Source organism: Equus caballus, chromosome 13 (assembly GCF_041296265.1).
Source record: "Equus caballus isolate H_3958 breed thoroughbred chromosome 13, TB-T2T, whole genome shotgun sequence".
Taxonomy (NCBI): domain Eukaryota; kingdom Metazoa; phylum Chordata; class Mammalia; order Perissodactyla; family Equidae; genus Equus; species Equus caballus.
This window is the reverse complement of record NC_091696.1, coordinates 28,865,618-28,889,934: the sequence shown is the minus strand read 5'-3', so window position 1 is coordinate 28,889,934 and position 24,317 is coordinate 28,865,618. Positions and strand designations below refer to the sequence as shown.

Here is a 24,317-nt window from a genome sequence, read left to right as displayed (position 1 = left end):
TAGGAAGATTAGCCCTGAGCTAACATCTGCTGCCAATCTTCCTCTTTTTGCTGAGGAAGACTGGCCCTGAGCTAACATCTGTGCCCATCTTCCTCTACTTTTTATGTGGGACACCTTCCACAGCATAGCGTGCCAAGTGGTGCCATGTCCGCACCTGGGATCCGAACCAGTGAACCCCGGGCTGCCGAACTGGAATGTGCGCACTTAACTGCTATGCCACCGGGCCACCCCCGATTGGCAAATTTTTATCCTTAGCCCACACCTATCTCTTGAATTCAAGTTAAATTTCAATTGACTTCTTGACATTTCCACTTGTGTGTCTAATACGCATCTCAAAATCCAAATGTCCTGTATGAAACTCTCTGTTTTCATCTCTTGCCTCTCAACCACCTGTTCCTTCTTTCTTCTTCTCCATCAGAGTAAATAGCAGCAATACTCCCACTGTTGCCCAAGCCAAAGGCCTCACAGTCATCCTTCACCTCACACCCCATATCCGATTCACTATCAAGATCTGTTATTTCTACCTTCCAGGTGCGTCCTAGCATTCTGCACATCTTTCATCTCCACTCCATTGTCATTTCTTGCCTGGATACTGCACTGACTCCTACTCGGCCTCCCTTCTTCCACTGTTGCCCTCCTATAATTTATTTACCACTCAGGAACAAGGGTGTGGTAGTTTAAAACATGTATGCAAATTCTTTGACACTTCTCTCATCAAGAGATGGAATCCAGTTCCCTTTCCTCTGAATATGGACTTAGTCACATGCTTCTAAAACAGAATGCCCACGACTTCCAAGGCTAGGTCATAAAAGATGATATAGCTTCAACCTCCTCTCTCTCCTGGGATGGTTGCTCTTGGAACCCATTTGCCATTCTTGAAGAGAGCCAGGCCGTGTGAAGAGGTTACATGTAGGTGTTCCACTGATCCGCCCCAGCTGGGGTCTCAGCTGGCAGCCCACGTTAGCTACCAGATATTTAAGTGAGGAAACCTTGAGATGACTCTAGCCCCAGCTATTGTTTAAAGGCAACCACATAAGAGACCTTGAGCAAGAACCGCCTAGTTGAGTCCAGTCAACCTCCAGAATTGTGAGAAGAATAATGAGTATTGTTGTTATTTTATACCACTAAGCTTGAGGTAGTTTGTTGCACAGCAATAGATACCTGATGCACAGACTGATTTTCAAATATAAATGATATCATGTTACTCTCCCATTTGACAGCATTTAATATTTTAGAATTGAGTTTAAAATAAAATCAAAACCAAATCCTAGCATGATGTGACCCTGCCTGCCGTCTTCTATCCATTGTGCTCACTGTGCTCCAGCCACATGGGCTTCCCTTTCTGCTCTTGTAAACACCAAAAGTGTTTTCTCTCCTTAGGACCCTTGCACACGCTCTTCCCCGCATGAAATGGTCTTCCCGTACCTCTTGCTATGGCGTGCTTTCTCATCTTTCAGGCCTCAGCTCAAGCATCACCTCTGCAGAAGATTTCTCTCTCATCCTATCCAAAGAAGGAACTCATCCTCCTCCCCATCGCATCACTCTGCTTAGTTTCATCAGAACAGACATCACAGTCAAAACTTAGCTTGTTATTTGCTATTTTTTAAAATTATGTGTCCTTCTCCCCAAATCAGAACATAAGCTGCATATGGCAGGAGTCTCATCTTGTTCATTCTCAGAACTTACTGTAGTAGTTGGCCCACAGTACACACACAATAAATGTCTTTAGAATGAATGAGTATCAAGGGAGGGAGATTTTGTGATTTGCCACATTTATATGGAAATCCTACTTAACATTGAAATGTTCCATCTGATGGCATTTTCTGTTATTGAATCTGAACTAATTAAAAGAAAATAACCTTCTGGGGGCCGGTTCCGTGGCCGAGTGCTTAAGATCGCTCGCTCCGCTGCAGCGGCCCACGGTTCGGATCCTGGGCGCGGACACGGCACCAGTCGTCAGGCCACGTTGAGGCAGCGTCCCACATCCCACAACTAGAAGGACCTGCAGCTAAGATATACAACTGTGTACAGGTGGCGTTTGGGGAGATAAAGCAGAGAAAAAAAAAAAAAGATTGGCAACAGTTGTTAGCCCAGGTGCCAATCTTAAAAAAAAAAAAAGAGAATAACCTTTTGTTGGTTGTCATCGCTCTTTTTTTCATTCATTCATTCATTCATTCATTCATCAAGCACAAGATTCCTTCTCCCAGAAGGGAGGGGTAAACAAACAAAAAGTATTAAAGTTATAGTGTAATGTTAGGTTGTGATAAATCTATAAAGAAAAATAAAGCAGGGCAAGAGGTTAGAGAGTGATGGGGGACTGTTTTAGGTGGAATGGTCAGAAAAGGTCTCTCTGAGGAGGTGATTTGAGAAAAGAAATGAATGAAGTGAGATCTGGAGCCACGTGAAGATCCAAGATCCAAGAGCCTTCTAGCAGAGAGATCAGCAAGTGCAAAGTCCCTGAGAAAGAAGTAGCCTTGTGTTTGAGGAAGAGCAGGGAGGCCAGTGTGGCCAGAGCAGGATAGAGAGGGAGACAGTGACGTCAGAGGGATCAGGGGGGCCAGTCAGGAACGGTTTCTGAGACCCTAGTAGGGTCTTTGGTCTTTATTCTAAGAACTATGGGAGGCTATTGGAGGGTTGTGAACTGAGGAGTAACTGATCTTTGTTATAAAGAGCATTCCAGCTGCTTGTTGAGAAACTAAGACGTGGAGGAGCACGAGAAGGGGGAGGACCATGATGAGGAGCTACCACTCCGGCCTCCTTTGATCACTCCAGGCCAGGTTCTGAGCAGGGCCTCTGAGAAAATATGGCCCAGCTCCAGATCCCTTCATCTTCACATGCAGGGTTTGTGGAGGCCCAGACTGCTCACACTGTGGAGGCTTCTTGGGAAATCATTGGCTCCTCAAAATCAAAATCTTGATTCATTCCTTTGATATTGGAAACAATGGCCTGTCTTTCCTCACACATTGGCTGCATCCGATTGCAAACAGAGTGGAGTGTCTCAATTCAGGAGTGTGCGTTGCTCAAGAGTTCACACAAATAGAAATCATTGTCACAGGCTCGCAGTCGAAGTGTCTTAGTTATGACTCAAAACAGCCCTTCGGCAACAGTGGGCTTCTAAATGATGAAAGTCCCCCAAATACTTCTTTTCCCAGGTTTAAAAATGAAACCCACACTTTGAGAGGGAGAAAGAAATGGGGAAGAGAAAAGGCCAAGAAACCAACCAGGTTGCCTGTGTAAACACAGAGTCCCTTAATAATGGTTTAACTTCCACTGCTACCTCTGATTGACCTTTTTTTTCAGTTTCTTTGAATTACCTATGTTTTTAAACGTTCCCAAATGGTATTTAAACTGTTTTCCTTCTCAGTAAATGCAAATGTTGAGTGTCTATTCTGTCATTGAATGAAGCAAATATTTTATACTCAGGAAACCTTTTTTTTTGGTGAGGAAGATTGGCCCTGAGCTAATATCTGTGCCAATCTTCCTCTATTTTGTTTGTGGGACACCTGCCATAGCATGGCTTGATGAGCAGTGTGTAGGTCCGCACCTGGGATCTGAACCTGCAAACCCCGGACTGCCAAAGTGGAGAACTTGAACTTAACCACTACGTCACCAGGCCAGCCCCTTGGAAAACCATTTTTAAATGGATTATAGAAAGGAATGGACAACACTGGCAGCAAGGCGGAGGAGGGTGTCATTGTGGCTGTGTCCCTCTGCTCCTCACCACCTCCTCAGTCCCTGCTCCCCTGCCCAGACTTCTCTCACAGCATGCTTAAGTGGCATAGTGTGCAAAAGGAGGGATTACCAGCTGGAATATCCAAAAGACATAATTCTTGGCTTCATGAAGTTCACTTTTATTTAATTTGTTTCCTCATAAAATTCATTAAATAAGCACATTCTCTGAGGGCTTCTGAATATCTACACCAACTGTTATCTATAACAATAATGTTATTGGATTCTTAAAATGAGCTTTATTTTGTAATTGTGAAGACAGGCAGCCAAGGTGAGTAAGTTGTCCACAATCTGGCAGCAAGTCAGAGTTCCTCTGGCCCTCCGTAGGCACTTGGTCAGAGTGTGTTGACTGGCTGCATGGTGGCACGCATTCCTCCTCCTTTATCCTCAGTGATGGGCAATGCCATGTGCCTTACCCGCCATCTAACCTGGGGACCTTGGGAGCCTTCTTGGTTCTTCTTCACCCTCACCACCAGATCTACTTGCTCTCCAAGTCTTACATGGTTGTACCTCTGGATCATCGCTCCTGTCTGCCTCCCTTCCCCTTATCCCCACCGTCGTCATTCCAGTCTAGCTATAATCATCTCTGCCCAGGAGCACTGCAATAGCTCCTAGTTAGAGTCTTTTAATCAAAGATAGAGCTCTGTACCAAATACCTAAATTTAGATACTTACTAGTATTATCACGCACTGTCTTTTAAATGATCCCGGTAGCATTTCTGTATTTCTAAAATGTTTAAGCATTCTAATTACCATGGGATCCAAAAAAGGACACAATTTGACCGCCAAAACTCATTGAGTTATATGCATTAAATATGTACAGCTTTTTATATGTCATCATACCTCAATAAAGTGGGGGGTGGGGAAGGACACAACCTTAAAGAAAACTAAGTTTAATCATTATTAACTTACTTCAAGTGATCTCATTAGGCCATAATGAAAATGACACTTTGTAAACTCACTGGATTTTCTTAGACCCCAGAGCTATTGCTGTTGTATTTTACTGTATCTAGAAGTGGAAAATCATTTCCATTTCCACTTTGCTCAAGTTCCTCCCTGGCAAATTTAGTTAAGCTTTATTCTGGTTCACCAGAACAAAGGCATCCCTGGCTGCCCCGGAGTGAATGCTTGCATTGTCTGACTTTATTGTGTCCTATTTCCAGGGGGAAAATTCCTGAGGTGGTGGGGAGCCAATTGTACTAGCTCATGGCTTTCCTCCCTAACTAAATACTTGAGGAACAAGCATGGATTTAGGACTATGAGAGATAAACCAAAGTAGGGCTTGGAATCTTTTCTTGTGCTAAATATAGAATTGGTGGGGAGAACAGTGAAGCAAGAGCTTGAATCTGCCGGCAACTTTCTTGGGGATTTCCCTGGTTCTCGCTCAAATCCTCCTTCTCTTTCTCCCTCCTCCTCTGTCTTTCTCTCCTCCTTTTTTTTTTTTTGGATTCTGGAAACCATAGGGAATAAACACTAATCTCATTTCCATGGGCGATATTTTAATGGAGGGCAGTCCAATAAACACTATCTCTGATTTAAAAAATACCTGCTTAACTCTCAAAATGTCGCTCTTTTCACCTTTCATTTCCTCCTTTCCTTATCTCTTAGCATCCCAGTTTCATTGAACACTTCTGGATACAACCTTCCTCCTTGGATTCTTCGGTCTTTTCAATGTGCTGTCTTGCATTTCTGTGTTTTTGATCTGGGACTAAAAGTTAAATTTTATTTGGGCTCAGGGAAAACATACAGAAAAGCAGACAAATTATTTCAATCTCCACTAGCATTAACATCAAATATCTTTTGGGGGTTCTCCTCTTTCCCATCTGTTCCCTGCCAATTGACCAGTTGTGAAGTCTTATACAGACTAATAACAGTCCATGCTCTCCTCAGGTTGGAATACTTTTCCTATACTTCAAGAGGAAAGTAACTTTTACCCCTACTTGATGAGCCTGGTTTCTACTCAGCTAACTAGGAAAAATAGTGTGTTTTTTCTGTCACCTCAGTTATCTGGGAAGGAGTTTGAAGTGGGGGCAAACCTTCCCAGCCTTTGCCCTCAATTGCAAACAGAGTGGAATGTGTCTTAGTTCAAGAGTTTGTGCTGCTCTGAGGGCTTGCACAAACACAAAGTTGAGAAATATTGCTTGCTGGAGGGAGTGCAAGACGCAAAGGATGAACTGGTTGTCCCTTGAGGTGAAGACGTTACTGTGTTGGCTTTAACTGTTCTATATTGGACAACTCGTGGGAATGGCTGACCTAAGTGTCACTCTTCTCTGTCTACTTGGTGAGTTGCTCAGCCTCTTTGGAACCCAGTTTCCTCGTCTTTAAAATTAGGGGTGAGACTACATGTTCCCTAAGATCATTTCATCTCGATCATTCTGTGAGTTAATTAATGAGATTTGTTTTCCAAGAAGCACACACCCAAAACAGTGCTGTGATCCTCAGGGTAGGCCTTGCATGTATGCCCATAATCTTGTAATCACCCAAAAGGAAGGGGGAGTATTTGAGGGAGGGGCCCTTTCTTCCCTGCTCCCCACTCTCCCCCTCCCTCCTTCCCTCCTTCCTTCCTCCCTCCTTAGCTTCATTGTTGTTGTTGTCGTTGTTGTTCAGGAAGAACTGCCCTGAGCTAACATTCGTGCCAATCTTCCTCTATTTTTTAGTATGAGGGCTGCCAGCACAGCATGGCCGCTAACAGAGTGGTGTAGGTCTGCTCCTGGGAACCAAACCCAGGCCACCGAAGCAGAGCATGCTGAACTTAACCACTAGGCAACTGGGGCTGGCCCCTTCACTGCTTTTTTATGGTCTTAATTACCTTCTACAATCTTTTGTCTTTTGAGGCTAGAGTTGACATTTATAAACAGCCATTTGAGCCAGGTCTTGTGAATAAGTGAGTGGTCAAGCATGATACCATATCTTCAGCTATAACAGTTTCCCAGAGATCCTGCTGTGAACTCTGAAACGCTGTCTGCCAGCCACTGGGCCACAGTTCACACTTCTTGCCAAATTCAGAATTGCATATGAAAGATATCCTTAATGTCAAAGGAATAAAGCACTAGGGCCTTCCCTTTCTTTTGGTCCGTTTATTTTCTTGGTTCTGGAATTTTTTTTTTTTTTAAAGATTTTATTTTTTTCGTTTTTCTCCCCAAAGCCCCCCCGTACATAGTTGTATATTCTTCGTTGTGGGTTCTTCTAGTTGTGGCATGTGGGACGCTGCCTCAGCATGGTTTGATGAGCAGTGCCATGTCCACGCCCAGGATTCGAACCAACGAAACACTGGGCTGCCTGCAGCGGAGCGCGTGAACTTAACCACTCGGCCACAGGGCCAGCCCCTGGTTCTGGAATTTTTAACTGTTGATTTTGATGTCTGGTTTTGGTTGTACTAGACACTTCCACTACTTTTTTCTTTAAAGCTTGCTGATTTGTCCAGCTCCTTAGAGAGATCTTTGGTGTTTTACATATCAAAATATGTGGACTAATAACTACAGAAACATTCTACATGTTCCAGGCTACTTTAAAAATTAGACCAAATCTTTATTTACAATTTACTTTTCAGCTTTTATCAAAGCAGTTAACCATCATTTAAAGGAATAGAATCTTCTGACCTTTCCACCATTTTCATAGGTTATAAGGTGCCTGCATGGGCATGGGTGAACATTACAGGCAGATAGTTTCTAGCCCACTATAACAAGCATACCATTTCTAACTGTGTCATTGTGCAGATGTAGAATGAAAAGCCGCTTGGTGGGGGCTATCTGGAGAATTCAGGCATCTTGTGGGTGACTGGGTTTGCAGAATCTTTTCTTTTCAACCAGAAAATTCTACCTTTCTGTGATTCTGACCCCTTCCCTACCTTCTATACACTATCTGTGGTAGGCATCTTCTGACACGGCTCCAATAATCCTGCCTCCTGGTATTCGCTCCTTTCTATAATACTTTCCTCTTAAGTGTGGGTTGGACCTAGTGACTTGCTTCTAAGGAATAGAAAACACAAAGGTGATGAGATGTCACTTCCATGATTAGGTTACAAAAGATTGGGACTTCTCTCTCACTAGTATTCTCTGTCTCTTGCTGGCACTTTTTCTTGCTCTCTCTGCTTGCTCACTCTGATGAAGTAAGCTGCCATATGGCGAGGCTCAGATGACAAGGAATTGAGGATGGCCTCTGGGCAAGAGTCATTAAGGAACTGAGGACCCGGAGTGCAACCACCAGTGAGGAAGTGAATTCTGCCAAAACCATGTGAGGGAGCTTTGAAGCAGATTCCTTCGGCAGTTGAACCTTCAGATAAGACTGCAGCCTTGGTTGACACCTTGGTGCAGCCTTTTGAGAAATCCTGAGACAGAGGACCTAACTAAGCTGTGGATTCCTGGGAGCCTGGATTCCTGACTGGGAGAAACTGTGAGATAATAAATATTGCTGTTTTAAGCTACTAACGGTTTTAAGGTTTGGTGGTAGTTTATGTAGCAACAAATAACCAGTACATCATCCAAGATTGTCAAGAACTCTTACTCTCTTAACGTTGTTTTATTTACCAGAACTCCTTTTAGCATGTCAAGTATTTTGCTTACAGATTTAATTTTGCTGCAATTTGCTATCAAAGGGGTTCGACTCACTCATCACAAAAATTCCCTTTGGCTGTAAATTTCAGAGTCAAATTCTTTGCTCCAAAAAACAATCATTCATTTTTTTCATCTTCATGAAATAAGAAAGCTTAATTGGCCACAGTTGCTGGCACAAGATTAACTGGCTGCCTGTGCAGAGGGTGCTGGTGTGAGTGGATTCAGGGGCCGGGTGTGCAGCCGTGACCCCTACAAGCTCCTCTGCACCTCCACCCTCTGGAGAAGCTCAGGGTCCTCACCTGTCAGTCACCCCTCTCTCACTACGGGTGGGTTCTGACTCAGACACTTAAAGTTTGTTCTTATTGTGGTTTCTGTCACATAGCATTATTAAAGATACTTCTGGGATTACATTTTTGTTTCTTTTTCATGAACATTTGAATTTATAGTAAAAAGGTGCCTGAGTCTTCCCTTCTATTTTTCCTGCAAGGATATTGAGGCAAAGACAGGTTAAGTGGCCCACCCCTGGCCAGACTCTGGACTCCTTCCTTCACGTGGCGGGGCCTCCCTAATCTGGAAGTACCGTCACTGGGAAATGAACTGTAGACCCCTTAGAATGGTGACAATGCTACCAGCACATCCTGAGTCTCCCGAGTTGGACATTTCATGCTGCTGCCTAAGTTCTCTAGAGTTGTATAAAAGTGACATTGTCAGCTTTAAACTAATTTCCCTCTTTCTTTTTCTATTTTCCCTATTTTCTGCCCCTTTCTTCCTCTCTTCATACCACCTTTCTATATCACCTGCTACAGGTAAGACATTAAAAGAGGTTTAAAAACAACCAGATTGATATACTTAAATTAAAAACTTAAACAAATAACCAATTCCAGAATTCTTTCCCTCTCAGCCCAGGCGTTCTAGCAAGCCCTGATGGCCCCCATTTTGAGACGACAGTCTGTGGCCGGGGCCTGACCACGGGTTCTCTGGCGTGTGGTGGAGGTTGTTGTGGAGTAACAGGTTTCCTGGGGCTGCATCAGCCTCTGAGTAAATGGAAAATCACGTCAATAGTCATGAATATTCCAAATGTCTCTGGGTCTTACCCTCACTGCTCTTGTAGGGTCTTCCTCCTGTTCTTGAAGGGAATCTTCTAGATTGTCTTACTGGTGCTCCTAAGAACTACCAGGTTTACAACCCCAGGGCATCCATCCCTGGCCATGTTCTTCCCCTCTGCTCTGGCCTCCTTGGTTGATGCCCACAGCCCCTTGGCAGGCCTAACCCCTGCTGGGCCAGTGGCATCCTCATAGACACTGGTGTCCCTGCTGAGGGCACTGTGCTCTGAAGCTTCTCCAGTTAAAAAATGCTTAACGTGCCAGTATTGGTTAAGGCCTTATGGGCAAGCATCACAATCAACTCTGGCTAATTTAGAAAGAAAAAGAATTTATTAAAAGAATACTGGATAGTTTACAAAATCCCTGAATGTTCAGGGAAACATAATGAGAAGTGCTATAGACAGCAGCAAAGGCTGAAATTCCGTCTGGGAGCTGCTCTGGTGAAGACACCCCTTCCTGTTGTCCTGGCTGGACACTTGGCCTGTTCCCATTGGCACCAGAACCCTGTCACTGATACCTCCAGAAACTAGATGTAAATACTGTCACTGTATCTACCCTCCCTGACACAAGGCCTGTGAGTCTCTTCATACCCTACCACCAGCAGAACTGGGAAAAGCAAGTGTCTAGTGTTTCAGCTCTTTCAATGGTGAGGTGGGCTCTGCCTCCTTAGGTGGGATATTGCCCAAATGTAGGAGAGGTTTAGATCCTGGTTCCTAGGAGAAACCAGATGTCTACTGTAGTGGGGCTAGATCCCCTGACGACCTTGACACTCTGAGTCCCCCGACACCTCTGAGCCACACTGACATTTGTACACCAAAGTGCATGGTGTGGGCCCCCGTGCCCTTAGGATCACTTGTGAGAACTGCTCCTTCAGCCTCCAGCTGTGGCTCCTCCTTCCCCATGGCCCAGTCTGACTCCTGGTGATCTCTTCAAGCCCCTCTTTGTCTCCTCCAAAACGCCTATGACCTCTGTTCTTGGTGGGGCCATCTCACCTGTCCAGGGTAACAGTTCTCCCACCACAGCAGAAGTCAAGGAAATCATGAAAACTCTCTCCCAAATACACGGCCACTTCCTGAACAGGGAAGTGATTGAGGGGGTCCTGGTAGGAGTGACAGGGTATTCTGGCAGACAGAAGCTGAGACTTAAATGTTTTCAGTGACTGGGTCTAAATGGCTCCATTCCTCCCAAGTATCCATCTGCATCTACTGACTTTTATGGGGCACTCTGGGGAAAAACCAACTTCAGTCCTGTCCACAATTTAAAACTATGTGAGTTTGTAGAAAGGACTTGTCGAGAGCAGTGGAAGCAGAATATGGAGTTTGCCATATTCCTAATGACACCTGGTGGGATAGTCAGATGTTTAAACTGGACCAGGGTGAGGAGGGAGGGGCAGGTGTACAAAGGGAACAGCACTGAGTCTGACGTCAGAACCCATCCTGGGAGTGTCTTTGCTCCAGGGAGAGGAACGACCTTGTATATCAGTTGAGAAAATGGTTTTACTACAATCCGTCAGTTTGGGGCCCAGATAGTAGTCTCCCAGCCTCTACAACTGAGCATAGTACCAAGGGAGAGAGTTGTTTGTTTATTTGTTTTACATGCTTTTTATAGACATTTGTGACTGGGGGAATCAGCAGGCATTTGCCCCTCAGGGGTGGGGTGGCAGCAGGATATGGCGGCAGAGCAGCTCAGAGGTGGCTCCTCTAGGGAAATGTTGGGCTGCCTACCAGAGTTCGGGATTGGTGGCAATAATTACACTGAGGCAATGGCACCAGTGGATTGCAGCCAATCAGCGTGGGGTCCACTCATTGGCATCTTTGAGAAGCTTTGGGGACCAGCAGCTGCAGGGTCTTGACTCATTCAACGGGGGCACTAGCAACGGTGGAAGATTTATAGGCAGTGACAGCGATTCAGGGAAACAGGACAGAGGCAGTGTTGTACCTGGGCTCAGAGAGGCACTTCTGAGGACCTGTGTGGATGATGACTGCACAGTCCTGGTTCAGTGAGCAATGAAAAGATTGATCATGGTAATGGTGATAATAATAGCTAGTATTTATGTAGCATGCCAGGTACTATTCTAAGTGCTTTCTCTGTATTTATTCACTTAGTCCTCCCTACAATCCTATCAGGTAGATATTATTATTAGACTCCTTTTACAGATGAGAAACTTAGGCTTGATAGTTGTTATGGGGCAGATTGCATTTTCCAAAGATGGCTGCCACAATATCTCCTAACCCATATGCTATTCTCCAATGTGACCTTGATCCTCCTACTATTGAGAGATGGGGTCTATTCCCCTTGACAAATAAAAATGGCAAGCAATAGGATATATTGGAGTATGCAAGGAAGCCATTTGGTATAAACCTAATTCGGCCTGACTTTGTTTTTTCCAAAAGGGCCTGACTGTGGCTGTTGAGCACGCATTGTGTATCTGCTTAGACATTTCCTATGGCCAGAACAAAGGCCCTTGAGATAAAGGTGCAACTTCGCCCCACATTGGCATTTCCTTAGGGATAAGCATCTTTCCTTAGGCTAGGAACTGATTGCTGCACTCACCTTTGACCACCCAGCTCACCTGTGACCACTCAGCTGGAGACAAAAGACTGCCACCCTGCTGTGTTCACTGAGACAGAAGACCTACCTGCTGTGTCCATCAATCGCTGCCGACAGAGCAGTCTCACGACTATTGTAAAAGGGACATTTCAGTCCTATGTGAAACATCCTCTCTGGGGGTATATAACCACTCTGTGCACCCCACTTCTTTGGTGCACTTTATTCCTTCGGGAAGAAAGGCCCCAGGTTATAATTCTCAGATTTAAGCTCAGAATAAACTCACCCAAATTTTCATTTATAGATTGCTTATGGATTATTTTCGTCAACACCCTCCACTTGAATCTGGGCAAGCTTCTGACTCTCGTAACCTATAGAATGCAGTGGAAATGAGGCAATGTGACTTTCAAAAAAGGAGATGCATTTTTCACCTTGTTTACTAGAATACTTACCCTGGATCCCTGAGTTGCCGTAGAAGCTGTTTGACTGCCCTAAGACTACCATGCTGTGAGGAAGCTCAAGCTACACTACACGGAGTGACCACATAGAGAGGTCCTGAAACTACACAAAAAGGGAGTAAAAGAGATACCCAGCCAGTCCCAGCTGCTCTACCCGCCTGCTGTTCCAGTTCCAACCACTTGCAGGTTTCAACCACATGAGAGACACTGAGCCAGCCAAGCCCTTCCTAAACTCCCAACCCACAGAAACAGTGAGAAATAATAAAATGATGGCTGCTGTTTTAGGACATTAAGTTTTAGGATAATTTGTAATGCAGCAATAGATACATGACAAGAAACTTACCCATAGCTTGTAAGTGGTAGAGCTGAGATTTGAACCATCAGTCTGGTGAACGAAAAGACAGTACGTGCACACATGAAGACACTTTTTTTGAGATCTCCAGATATACCTGGGAAAGGAAACTGATTCTTGCATAATCATCCAGTCTTCAAAACTCATATGGTTCAGTTATAATTTTAAAGTGACTTTGTACCAACAAGTTGATAAGGTCTGGTATATTCAAATTACACAGCAAAGTCAAACTTTTTCTTTTAAAAAATATGTTTGGCTTCTTTCTAGCATGTGAATGACAAGAGTCACAAGTGCTTTTCAAAGACTTACCCTGGAGGGGAGAGGCTGGTTAAAAAACATAGATTCCTGAGTGCTACCCAGATCTCTGAATCTGAATCTCTTGGAGGTAGGAGCAGGAATCTGAATTTTTAACAACTCTCCAGCTGATTCTTATGCAAAATAGAATTTGAAAACAGTTGCTCTATAGCCAACATCATTTAACCTGGAGAATATTCAAGGTAGGGCTTTAATAATTACCCTCCCCAGGAAAATCATGCACTCACCATTCCTTCAATCAATGTTACCACCTGAACTTGCCTGATCATAAGGATCACCTAGAGAGCTTGACAAAATACGCATTCCTAGGCCTCTCCTCTGGTGGGAATCAGGTATGAAGCAAAGCCCAGGAATCTCCATTTTAAATTAGTTATTGAATGTTCTTCTAAGTAACTGCACAAATTGAGATGTTTCATGGAGTTATTGGAATATAGATCAGTTATATTTTGGATAGCATTTACTCAATATGATAATTTTAGTTTTCAAATAGCAGTTTATTTTAAGCCATTGCTTCTGGAAGAATTTAATTTCACCAAATGCTGCATTTTTCTTTTACCCATACAGACAAGGATTAAGATAACAAGAGTTAGCATTTATTGAGCACTTACTATGTACTAGGCACCATGCGTATAATCCTCCTCAAACCCTCCGAGGCAGATACTGTTGCCATCCCCATTTTGTGGATGAAGATATTGAGGCAAAGGGAGGTTAAGTACCTTTCTAGGCAGCTGGTAAAGAGGCAGGACTGTGATTCCAATGCATGCTCTTAACCAATGCAACAGTGCCTCTCAGCCCTTATTCCAGACCAATTCCTCCAATGCTCAAAATGTGCCTTCATTCAATATGCTTTTGTGAAATGTATTTCTTACATAAAAGAGAAGGTTTACCTTGTGCAGTGTGCAACTTGTGACTGCAAGATTGCTAGAAGAGGTCTTGTTCCTAACACACAAAGGCCTCTTCTAAAAAATATTTTCTATACTAGCAAGAAAAGATCACCAACCAAATTACAAAAGAAGGTAAAGCCTTTTGTTAATTATTTGTGAATAATTTATTCTTAGGCTTCTTGTGAATTGTTGAAAACTTGTATAAAGTATCTTGGGAAGTCTCTAATTAGGAAGTTCTAAAGTAAACAAAATGATAAACATTTCTAGGAGTTATATTTGAAGACAACTGTTTTAATACAGTCCCACTAGGAATTAAGCATCTTGGCAAGGGTTTATTTATTATGTTTTACTCTAAACAGAAAGCATGTACTCTGATTAGCTCAAAAGTGTTCTTGTTCTCATGAAGTTAAGAAAATGTACGCAAGAAAATACAGTGGGCACGCAGGGAGAGCCAGGTACAGCTGATGCTTGATTTCACTGATGGCTGGAGTGTGGACCATGGGCAAATTAAATCACCTCATAATGGATGGTATATGAGCCTCTTCAGAGAATCTCAGAAATCCTTAGGGAGAGAAGCCTGTAAAGTCAGGGCTTACTGAAGACGCGCAGATTGAGTATTCAAGGTGATAGAATGCGAGAGAATACAGAGATATTTAGGTCAGCCAAGCAGGGAATAGCCTTGAAGAGCAGGGAGATGTCCCAACTTGTCTCCTGCTAGGACTATAGGGAAAACATTGATTAGGGCACAGCAGGTCTCCAGGGAGAGACTAGGTTTGGTGAGTAAGAATCAGAGGTAGAAGGAAAGAAGGGTGTTTCAGTTATTCTTGCTGCATAATGTATAACCCCAAAACTTTAGAGGCTTAAAATAACAGGTTTTTTTTCATAGTTGTGGAAATTGACTGGATTTGGCTAGGTGGTTTTCACTCGGGCGTGTCTCTTGTGCTGTTGCCATGGCTGGGGCTGGAGTCATCTCAAAGGCTTCTTCAGTCCCATGTCTGGTGACTGATGTTGGCTGTCAGCTGAGACCTGGGGCTATTGGCTGGAAGATCTAAACGCAGCCTCTCCATGTGGAGTGGGCTTCCTCACAGCACAGTGCCTGGGTTCAAAGCGCAAGCATCCCAAGCAGACCACGGAGAAGTGGTATCACTTTTATGATCTAGCCTTGGAAGGTACAGAGCATCACTTTTGCCACAATCACAGACCTTCTCAGATTCAAGGGGAAGGAACATAGACCCAACCTCTTGATGGGAGCAGGGTCAACATCACAATGAAGAAGAGTATGTGGGATTGGAGTTCTTGTTGCAGCCATCTTGGAAAATGCAATCTACCATAGAGGCTAAGTATAAAAGTAGAATATTGGAGTTTAAGATTTCAGAAATCTGGCTATTCAAAAGGATCACAAGGGCCACTCCTGTGAGCAGCTTAAGTGGAATGAAAGCAAAGGTCATCAAAGTTGAGAAAGATATTGGACAATGAGTCATGGGAATGGCATGGCCATCCACATGGACACTGACATCCTTAAGAAAGCGGAGGACTTGAGAGAGGGGTGGTGAAGGCAGAGGGGGCAAAGACTATTGTGAAAGCTGTCTGAGTTTTTGCCTTTTGTTCTGGGGTGGTGAAAAAAGTAATCTCTGTGGGGAGGACTTCTATTTTTTTTTTTTTTTAAAGATTTTTATTTTTTCCTTTTTCTCCCCAAAGCCCCCCGGTACATAGTTGTGTATTCTTCGTTGTGGGTCCTTCTAGTTGTGGTATGTGGGACGCTGCCTCAGCGTGGTCTGACGAGCAGTGCCATGTCCGCGCCCAGGATTCGAACCAACGAAACACTGGGCCGCCTGCAGCGGAGCGCGCAAACTTAACCACTCGGCCATGGGGCCAGCCCAGGAGGACTTCTATTTTACTTGGGAAAAGATAATTGCTGTGGGCCTATTGTTTTTGCAAAGATACTAGTAGCTAACATTTTTTCAGTGCTCATTCATTCATTCATTCAAAATGTACTTACTACTCTGTGGTCAGGTCCTGTTCTAGGTGCTGATACAGTACTTAACAATGCAGACAAAGATCTCTGCCCTTGAGGAATTTACGTTCTAACAGGAGAGACAGACAGAGATTTTTTTTAAAAGTCTAATACATATTATGTTATATGGTGGTAAATGCTAAGGAAAAAGAAATCCAAATTCTCTGTGCATATTAGCTCACAGCACAGGAGTTAAGAGCGTGGATCTGGGAGCCAGAATTCTGGGGCTTAAATCCCAGTTCTGCAACTTACTAGCTATGTGATTTTTAGAAGGTTACTTAGCCTCTCTGAGCCTTAATTTCCTTATCTGTAAAATGTAAAAAATAATGATTCCTACATCAAAAGTTGTTGTCAGGATTAAATGAGTTAATACAGGTAAAGAACTTACAGCAGGATGACAGGGATGTGGGGCCTGGTGGCAGAAGTCATGGGCTGGGGCCAGCCCCGTGGCCGAGTGGTTAAGTTCGCGCACTCTGCTGCAGGCAGCCCAGAGTTTCGTCAGTTCGAATCCTGGGCACGGACATGGTACTGCTCTTCAAGCCATGCTGAGGCGGCGTCCCACATGCCACAACTAGAAGGACCCACAACTAAGAATATACAACTATGTACCGGGGGAATTTGGGGAGAAAAAGGAAAAAATAAAATCTTAAAAAAAAAAAGAAAAAGAAAGAAGTCATGGGCTTTGGGGTTCCTACTGGAGCTCTGGGATCAAGCTTAGGCTGGTGGTCAGGGCACCTGTGCTGGGGTTCATGGATCTTGGGAGGAAAGGACTCCAGTGGAGACATATCATGGGGGCCTCAGGCTGCCCTGAGGTAGTGTCTGGGATGGCAGCATGCAGATGGAATCTCAGCAGACTTCAGGATTTAACCCTGGGTCCCGCCTACTGAAGCCACAGGGAAATATCTGTTTTCACCTTGAGGCAGGAACGAGGAAAGACCTTGAAACTTGGTTACACTAATAGAGTGGAATGGAAGGGGAGGGTTGGTGAATAATGTATTCATTACATTCTGGTAAGAAACAGAGCATCCATATAAAATTGAGTGGTGGTTTCTCAGAAGGAAGCCACACAGGCTGGTGGAAAGAGGGAGTGCATGAGAATCAAACAGGTCTGGGTGCTGACTCAAGCTCTGCCTCTTACAGTAATTGGCTTAGTTACTTACCACTCTGAGATGTACTTTTCTCTCATGAAAAGTGGAGATCATGATACCTACCTTGTGCAGAGCTTATGAAGTTTAAATATAACATATTGAAAAAGCCTTGTGTTGACACATTGCCTAGCATGTAGATATGTGCTCAGTGGACAGCCTCTTTACCTGGTGGGTCAGCAGGTCATCTGTGTACATAGGATGTTTACTGGTCCACTCCTCATCCAGTATTTAAAAATGAGCATTTCCTGATAATACTGACAATACTGACAGTACTGACAATAATGAAATGATATCAGCATCCATTATCCCTTGAATGTGAAAATGACACATCCATCAACAGGACATTCACTCTGAGTGGTGTTTTCCTGAAGGGCCCTGGGAAGCCTGGGCTGTCACAGACTCTGCTATAGAAAGATTTCTGGCCAGTTACTGCCATGCTTTGAGGGTCCTGCTGTATCCTTGCTGTGACCTTTCCCAAAACTTTGGCAGAAAATGTAGAGTACAGCTTTGTAACTCAGCAAAGCAAATTTGGGGTCATGAACAAATTCACAGAAACATTTTTGGATTTCTAGTTCTGACATGGTGGTTTAAGCCAACACAGAAAGTGTTAGCGTACTGGGTAAAATGTTCTAAGAAAAATTGTTTAAACACATAGTTGAGCTTGGCAGGAAGAAAGGTGTCAATGAAAAAGAGACCTTAAAACTGCCATAGGAAATGGAGTGCTGAAGCTGCAGAGGCCCAGGGGGATGGGATGTGGCTATGGATACTGGCCCCAGAAATTGGGGTGATGAGCTGGAGCGGAGATCCCTGCCAGCCTGAGTCTGGTCCTCCATGAAAGCGAAATGGGGAAGAGGGTCTTTAGGAGCACAGAGGGGGAGGTTTCCTGAATGAAGCAGCATTTAAGCTGGTCTCTTTCATTTACCCGTTCTCCATGTAATTCTTGAGCACCTGCCATTGTGCCAGGCATTGCAACCAACTGCTGGGAATACGAAAGACCCACTCACTGTCCTCATGGAATTTGCAGCTGATGGAGCAATTACAATGTGAAGGCTCCTCTGTGTACATATTTTTAAAATAACAGCTTTATTGAGATATAATTCACATACCAAAAAATTCAACCTTTTAAAGTTGTTTTAGTATATTCATGGAGTTGTGCTTCCACCACTACTATCTAATTTCAGAACATTACCCCAAAAAGAGACCCCATACTCATTAGCAGTCACTCCAACATTTTCTGTCACCCCAGCCTCTGGTTACCATTACTCTACTCAGATCTCTCTCTAGGTATTTGCCTATTCTGGACATTTCATTTAAAAGGAATCATACAATATGTAGCCTTTTGTGTCTGTGTCTATCTTATTTCACTTAGCATAACGTTTTTAAGGTTCATCCATGTTGTGGCGTGTATCAGTATTTCATCCCTTTTTGTGGGATAATATTCCATCGTATGCATATACCATATTTTGTTTATCCATTTGTCAGTTGATGGACATTTTTCGCTATTAGGAATAATGCTGCTGTGAACGCTCACGTACATGTTTTTGTGTGGACACATGTTTTCAATTCTCTTAGGTATACCCTATGAGTAGAATTGCTGGATCACGTGCTAAGTCTATGTTTAACATTTTGAGGAATTGCCAAATTGTTTTCTGAGGGGCTGCACCATTTTACATTCCCACCAGCAATGTATGAAGTTTCAATCTATGTACAAATTTTGAAGTTTACATTCTTGGCTTGGCACAAAGTGACCACCAAGAACTGTGCCCCCCAGCCAAAAAAGGCCTTAGCTGCCCCTTGGCACTACAGAAAAGCTGGTGAACAGCTTTGCCTACCTGGGAGCCGAGAAGCTTCTCCTGTACAGCAACAAGGGCTCTTCTCTGTGAGCCCCTAACAGGGACAGCCTCACCCAGCTTCCCCCCACAATGTGAGCTCTGTGAGGCAAGTGCTGTTGATCATCTTCTCTGCTATGGCCCCAACCCCTGCAACTATGCCTGGCACATAGTGGGTGCTCAATAAACATCTGTGGAACAAATGAATGGATTAGCTTCCTGCTTTATTTGCCCAGTTACCCCTGCCTGCTTCTGGGAACAGCACTTTCTTGTTCTTCGGGAAGACTGTTCTTTCGTAGAATCTCTGGTGGGTCTGGGGGTTCTGCCATCCCCAGCACTCTTTCTTTCTAGCTACTGGGCCCATGAGTGACCTAAGTCTGGTCAGTCTGTTGGAATTCTCCACAGGATTTTTAAATTTGGATTTAAGGTATGAGAAGCAGTCTCTTTCTGGCAGGAGAAAACAAAAATGCAAGACATAGGAACTATGGGGGCCACTTTTCCTTCTGTATGCAAAAATCAGACTTGAGAGAACAAAATCCACACATACAAGTGGGAGAGAGAGTACTGACAGGGTTTGAGTCCCTGGCCTGGTGAGCAGGGTTTGTGTCACCGGAGTCCTGACTATTACAACAGAGGTGAGAAAGCCTTCCAGGAGAAAGAGATATCTAAGCTGTGGATAAGTAGGAGTTGGAAAGCTCCAGGGTGAGAGGCAGTGGAATGTGTATGAGGAATTCTAAGAAATTTCTTCTACTGTTCAGCCAGATGATCAATAGATCTCATTAAGAGAGTAAAGGATTCCAGAAGGGGGGAGTCATAGGAGAATGAGTCCACTTAGATTTATGAAAACCAGTAGAGAGTTCAAGCGGTGATCTTTCTGAGGGTTGTGGTAGGCAGCCTTTAGGATGGCTCCCAGTGATCCTCTCTCCTGGTATTCATGTCTTTGTGTAATTGCCTCCCTTTCAGCATGGACTGAATCTAGGGGACTAGCTGCTGCTTCTTTTTTTTTTTTTCCAGCTTTATTGAGATATAATTGACACATAACATTGTATAAGTTTAAGATGTACAAGATGTGCCATACATATATATTGTGAAATGATTACCACAATAAGGTTAACATATCCATCACCTCACAAAATGACCTTTTGTGTGTGTGTGAGAGAGAACATTAAGATTTACTCTCTTAGCAACTTTCAAGTATACAATACAGTATTATTAACTGTAGTCACCATGCTGTACATTAGATCCTCAGAACTTACTCATCTCATCATAATTGGAAGTTTGTACCCTTTGACCAACATCTTCCCATTCCCACCCCCACCTCCCTCACCCCCACCAACCACCAATCTACTCTCTGTTTCTATGAATTCAGCTTTTTCAGATTCCACACACAAGTGAGATCATACAGTGTTTGTCTTTCTCCATCTGACTTATTTCATTTAGCATAATGCCCTCAAGGCTCATCCGTTTTGTTTCAAAAGGTAGGATTTCCTTCTGTTTCATGGGTGAATAATATTCCGTTTTATGTACATACCACATTTTCTTTATCCATTCATCCTTTAATGGACACTTAGGTTGTGGACTAGCTTCTAAGTAGTAGAATATGTAAAAGTGATGGGCTGTCTCTTCCAAGATTAGGTTACAAAAAAGACTGTGAGTTTCATCTCCCTCTCTCTTATCCCTTGCTCTAGGGGAAGATAGTGCCATCTTATGGAGAGGCGCAAGTGGTCAGGAACTGATGGATCCAGCCAACAGCCAGAGAGGACCGTAGGCCTGCCTGCCAACCCGAGTGATTGAGCTTGAAGGAGAATTTTCCAGCCTTGAGATGCCTGCAGTCCTGCCAACACCTTGGCTGCAGCCTTGTGAGAGACCCTGAGCCAGAGGACTCAGCTAAACGGCACCCAGATTCCTAACCCACAGAAACTGAGAAAATAAGGGGTTTTTTTTTTGTTGTAAGCTGCTTAGTTTGGGGTAATTTGTTACCCAACAATAGATTAATACAAGGACATTGATTCCTCAAAATCACTATTTTAAAGCTTCTGAAATCTCTTTGGGAGCTGCAACCAGGAAAAAGCTAGCATTCTCCAAGAATGGTGTGTTTCTTTCTTCCTAGGGACAGTGAGAATAACACACAGGTGTTTTCCTTTTAGTTTTGGCCACCAGGAAGCTCAGAGCCAAATTTATGGCTCAGTTTTAATAATTATGCAAGACCCTATGGCATGCTTATCTGTATTCTTACACCTGGTCTTTTCCTTTATTCTGATTTGTCTTTTTCTTTGACCTGAGTTTTTAGTTCATTTTTGTATTTTTCTATATTACATGAATTATTTTAAGCCATCTCAAATTCAGCTTACAAAGAAGCAAGGCATTCACAAGTAATTTTTCAAAAATAGTTAAGTTTGCACCTGTTGAACACGAGGTGCCTGGAGGTGGTGGTGAGGAAGATCAGGTCATGGAAGCGCGGCTCTGGAGGTCTGGGCATTGGCCAGGGTTAATTTGGACTGGGTCGGAAAATATCAAGTGATAATGACAAAAAAGGACAAAAGGATGGCAATTGATCACCACCCCCGGGGCGGGGGGGGGTGGGGCGAGGACTTACCCAGCCACACACTGTCATATCTTTGAAATTTATTCATTGCACCGGGTTCCCCTAAGGCCCTCCCGCCCCGGCCCGCCCCGGCCCGCCCCGGCCCGCCCCTCCTCCCCTGGAGCTCCGCCCCTCCCTCCTCCGGGCCCCTCCCCTCCACTCCCCTCCCCGCGGCCCCGCCCGCCGCGCGCCGCACCGCCTCCGTCTCCGCCTGGGGGCCGGGCCTCCGCGGCGGTTGCGCGCCCCACCCTCTCCCTCCGCGCCCGCGTTGCGCCTTCCCCGCCCCGCCCGGCTCTCTCCTTTCGGGGCGGTTGGGCCGCGCGCCTGTTGGGGCGGGGCCCGGAGGAGGCAGTCGAGCCAATGGGGCGCGGCGGCGGTGGCGGTGGCGGTGGAGGTGGCGGCGGCGGTAGCGGCGGTGGCTGGGTCGGGCCCCGGCGGGCGGCGGCGGCTGAGGTGGAGGCGGAGGGAGGCGGCGGCGGCGGCGGCGGCGGCGGCGAAGGAGGCGGTGGCGGCGGGAAGATGGCGGCGCCCGTCCTGCTGAGAGTGTCGGTGCCGCGGTGGGAACGGGTGGCCCGGTATGCCGTGTGCGCCGCCGGGATCCTGCTCTCCATCTACGCCTACCACGTGGAGCGGGAGAAGGAGCGGGACCCCGAGCACCGGGCCCTCTGCGACCTGGGGCCCTGGGTGAAGTGCTCAGCCGCCCTTGCATCCAGGTAGCCCGGCTAGGGGGAGCGGGCGGGGAGCGGCCGAGCGGCTCGGGCGAGGGCAGAGGCTGGGGGTGGGGAGCGCGCGGCGGGAGCTCGGGCCTGGGGGGCGGCGGGGACCGGGCCGCGGAGGGACCGACCGCGCCGCGAGCCTGTCGAGGGGCCAGGGGGAGGCTGCCGGGGGCTCTGGCCTGGGGGACGGCCCGAGTTCAGGCCGCTGGGGGGGAGGTGGCGGGGCCGCGAGACCGGCGAGGAGGGATGAGGTGGCAGAGTGCAGCCCGGAGGCCGGAGCGGACCGGGAGCAGTTGAGCAGGCTGGGGCCGGGCTGGGAAGGAGCGAGAGGGGTTCGCGAAGGGTGGGTCCCGGCCAGCTTGACGGATTTCCTAGTTTTCGCTTGTGGAGGCGGGTCGGGGTTGTGGGACCCTGCTGGAGGGAGCAGTGAGGTCAGTGTCCACCCCTTGTCCCGGATCGTTGCAGCCCGAGGCTGTGCGGCCGGCGTGGGCTGCGGGCTTGCATTTCCCACTGTCTTCCCGGTGCTAGGACAGGTGTTTCCGTGGTCAGGCCTCTTTGTACTCTGTAGCGCTAATGAGAATTTGCAGACTTCTTGAAACGGTGACATTTGCGGGCAAACACGAATTTGACCCTACTCTGGAAGAAGATACCAACACTTAACATATCTGATTTCTTGGACTCCACCTTGTATATTTCAGTGTGCCTAGGAAGGGGAAATGGCCTGAGCTTGGGTCTAATTTAAGCTTAATTTGAGTAAAATATGGGTATGTCATGTATAGTGATGACATTTTGGGCATTAGATGACTTTTAAACGTTGTATAATGGGATAAGGGGTATAATAGGATACCCACAGAAGATTAAAAACACGCATTGCTAATCTGGGCTAATTGGTTTGTTTTACTGATAATTTTAGGTTTTTTAAAATGTAGTTGGTTTATCTGTTACATTTTATTTTCTGCATTAGGTTTTTCTAGGCAAGTTACTTTGAAAAAAAGAGGAATTTACATCTTAAAAAGTGGCTGCTTTTTTTTGAGGAGGGTTCATTAAAAAAAGTAGCAAAAGTGAAAGAAATTATCTCAAAATTGATAGGTTACAGTTTTCATAGAGACATGCTTTGCCTAATATTTTGAATTTAAGTCACATTTGAGCAGTTTCTTCTTCTGTTGCTCTGTAAATTGCTAGGTAGACAGTAATGTATAGCTCACTAGTTTATTTTGACCTACATATTGGTGATTACATGAACAAGCTAGCACTGGAGTTTGTCTTGTTACTATTTACAAACTTCAGACTGCCTATCTTTTTCACTTAGGCAGCCTTTTTCATGGACCAGGTGGTCTAACTCATTTGCCCTTAAACCAAAATGTTGTAGCTTTTTAGTGGGAAAATAGTCATCATTATTGCTACATTAAATATAATGCGTTTAGAATGTAGCTATCAGTTAACAGTTAAAATATGGCAATGTGACAGAAAGCTCACATTCGTTGTTGGGTATTTTGAACCAAGTTAATACACTTAATAGACTCTCAGATACCTTTTGAGAACCACTGAGTATTTTATGCAAACATTTTAATGTTATTTTCACTATCCATTGGACAGGATTTTTATACTTAAAAGTACCTTGTACCCAAAGTTAGTTGAGTGAATACATAATGAAAAGACTGTCCAGCAGTATATTTCAAGTGTTTAAAAAAAGAAGAAATAAAAATGACTTTGTGTAATAGATTAATAGGGAATTTAGGCAGAATTATTACCAATTTTTTTTAAATAATTTTATTTTTGTTATTCTTGTTTATGGTGTTTATCTTTGTTTTTTTAAAGATTTTATTTTTTTCCTTTTTCTCCCCAAAGCCCCCCAGTACATAGTTGTATATTCTTTGTTGTGGGTCCATCTAATTGTGGCATGTGGGACGCTGCCTCAGCGTGGTTTGATGAGCAGTACCCTGTCCGTGCCCAGGATTCGAACCAACGAAACACTGGGCCGCCTGCAGCGGAGCACGCGAACTTAACCACTCGGCCACGGGGCCAGCCCCTATTACCAATTTTTGATTTTAGAAACACTGTAGTCTATAATAAGCTTACCTGGACC

The 24,317-nt window shown here is 44.9% G+C and overlaps 1 protein-coding gene and 1 long non-coding RNA gene across 2 annotated transcripts in view; both read left to right on the top strand.

The window, feature by feature from the left end:
- The window catches only part of LOC111776210 (uncharacterized), a 52,629-nt gene extending 31,679 nt beyond the window's left edge, over window positions 1–20,950 (top strand). Inside the window, exon 3 of the long non-coding RNA XR_002812209.2 lies at window positions 20,620–20,950. This is a non-coding gene — a long non-coding RNA (uncharacterized lncRNA). The remainder of the gene's footprint in view (window positions 1–20,619) is intronic.
- A 948-nt stretch (window positions 20,951–21,898) lies between these two features.
- The window catches only part of VKORC1L1 (vitamin K epoxide reductase complex subunit 1 like 1), a 69,298-nt gene continuing 66,879 nt past the window's right edge, over window positions 21,899–24,317 (top strand). Inside the window, exon 1 of the mRNA XM_023655545.2 lies at window positions 21,899–22,228. Within this exon, the coding sequence (XP_023511313.1) occupies window positions 22,035–22,228 (194 nt within the window). The 5' untranslated portion in view covers window positions 21,899–22,034. The remainder of the gene's footprint in view (window positions 22,229–24,317) is intronic.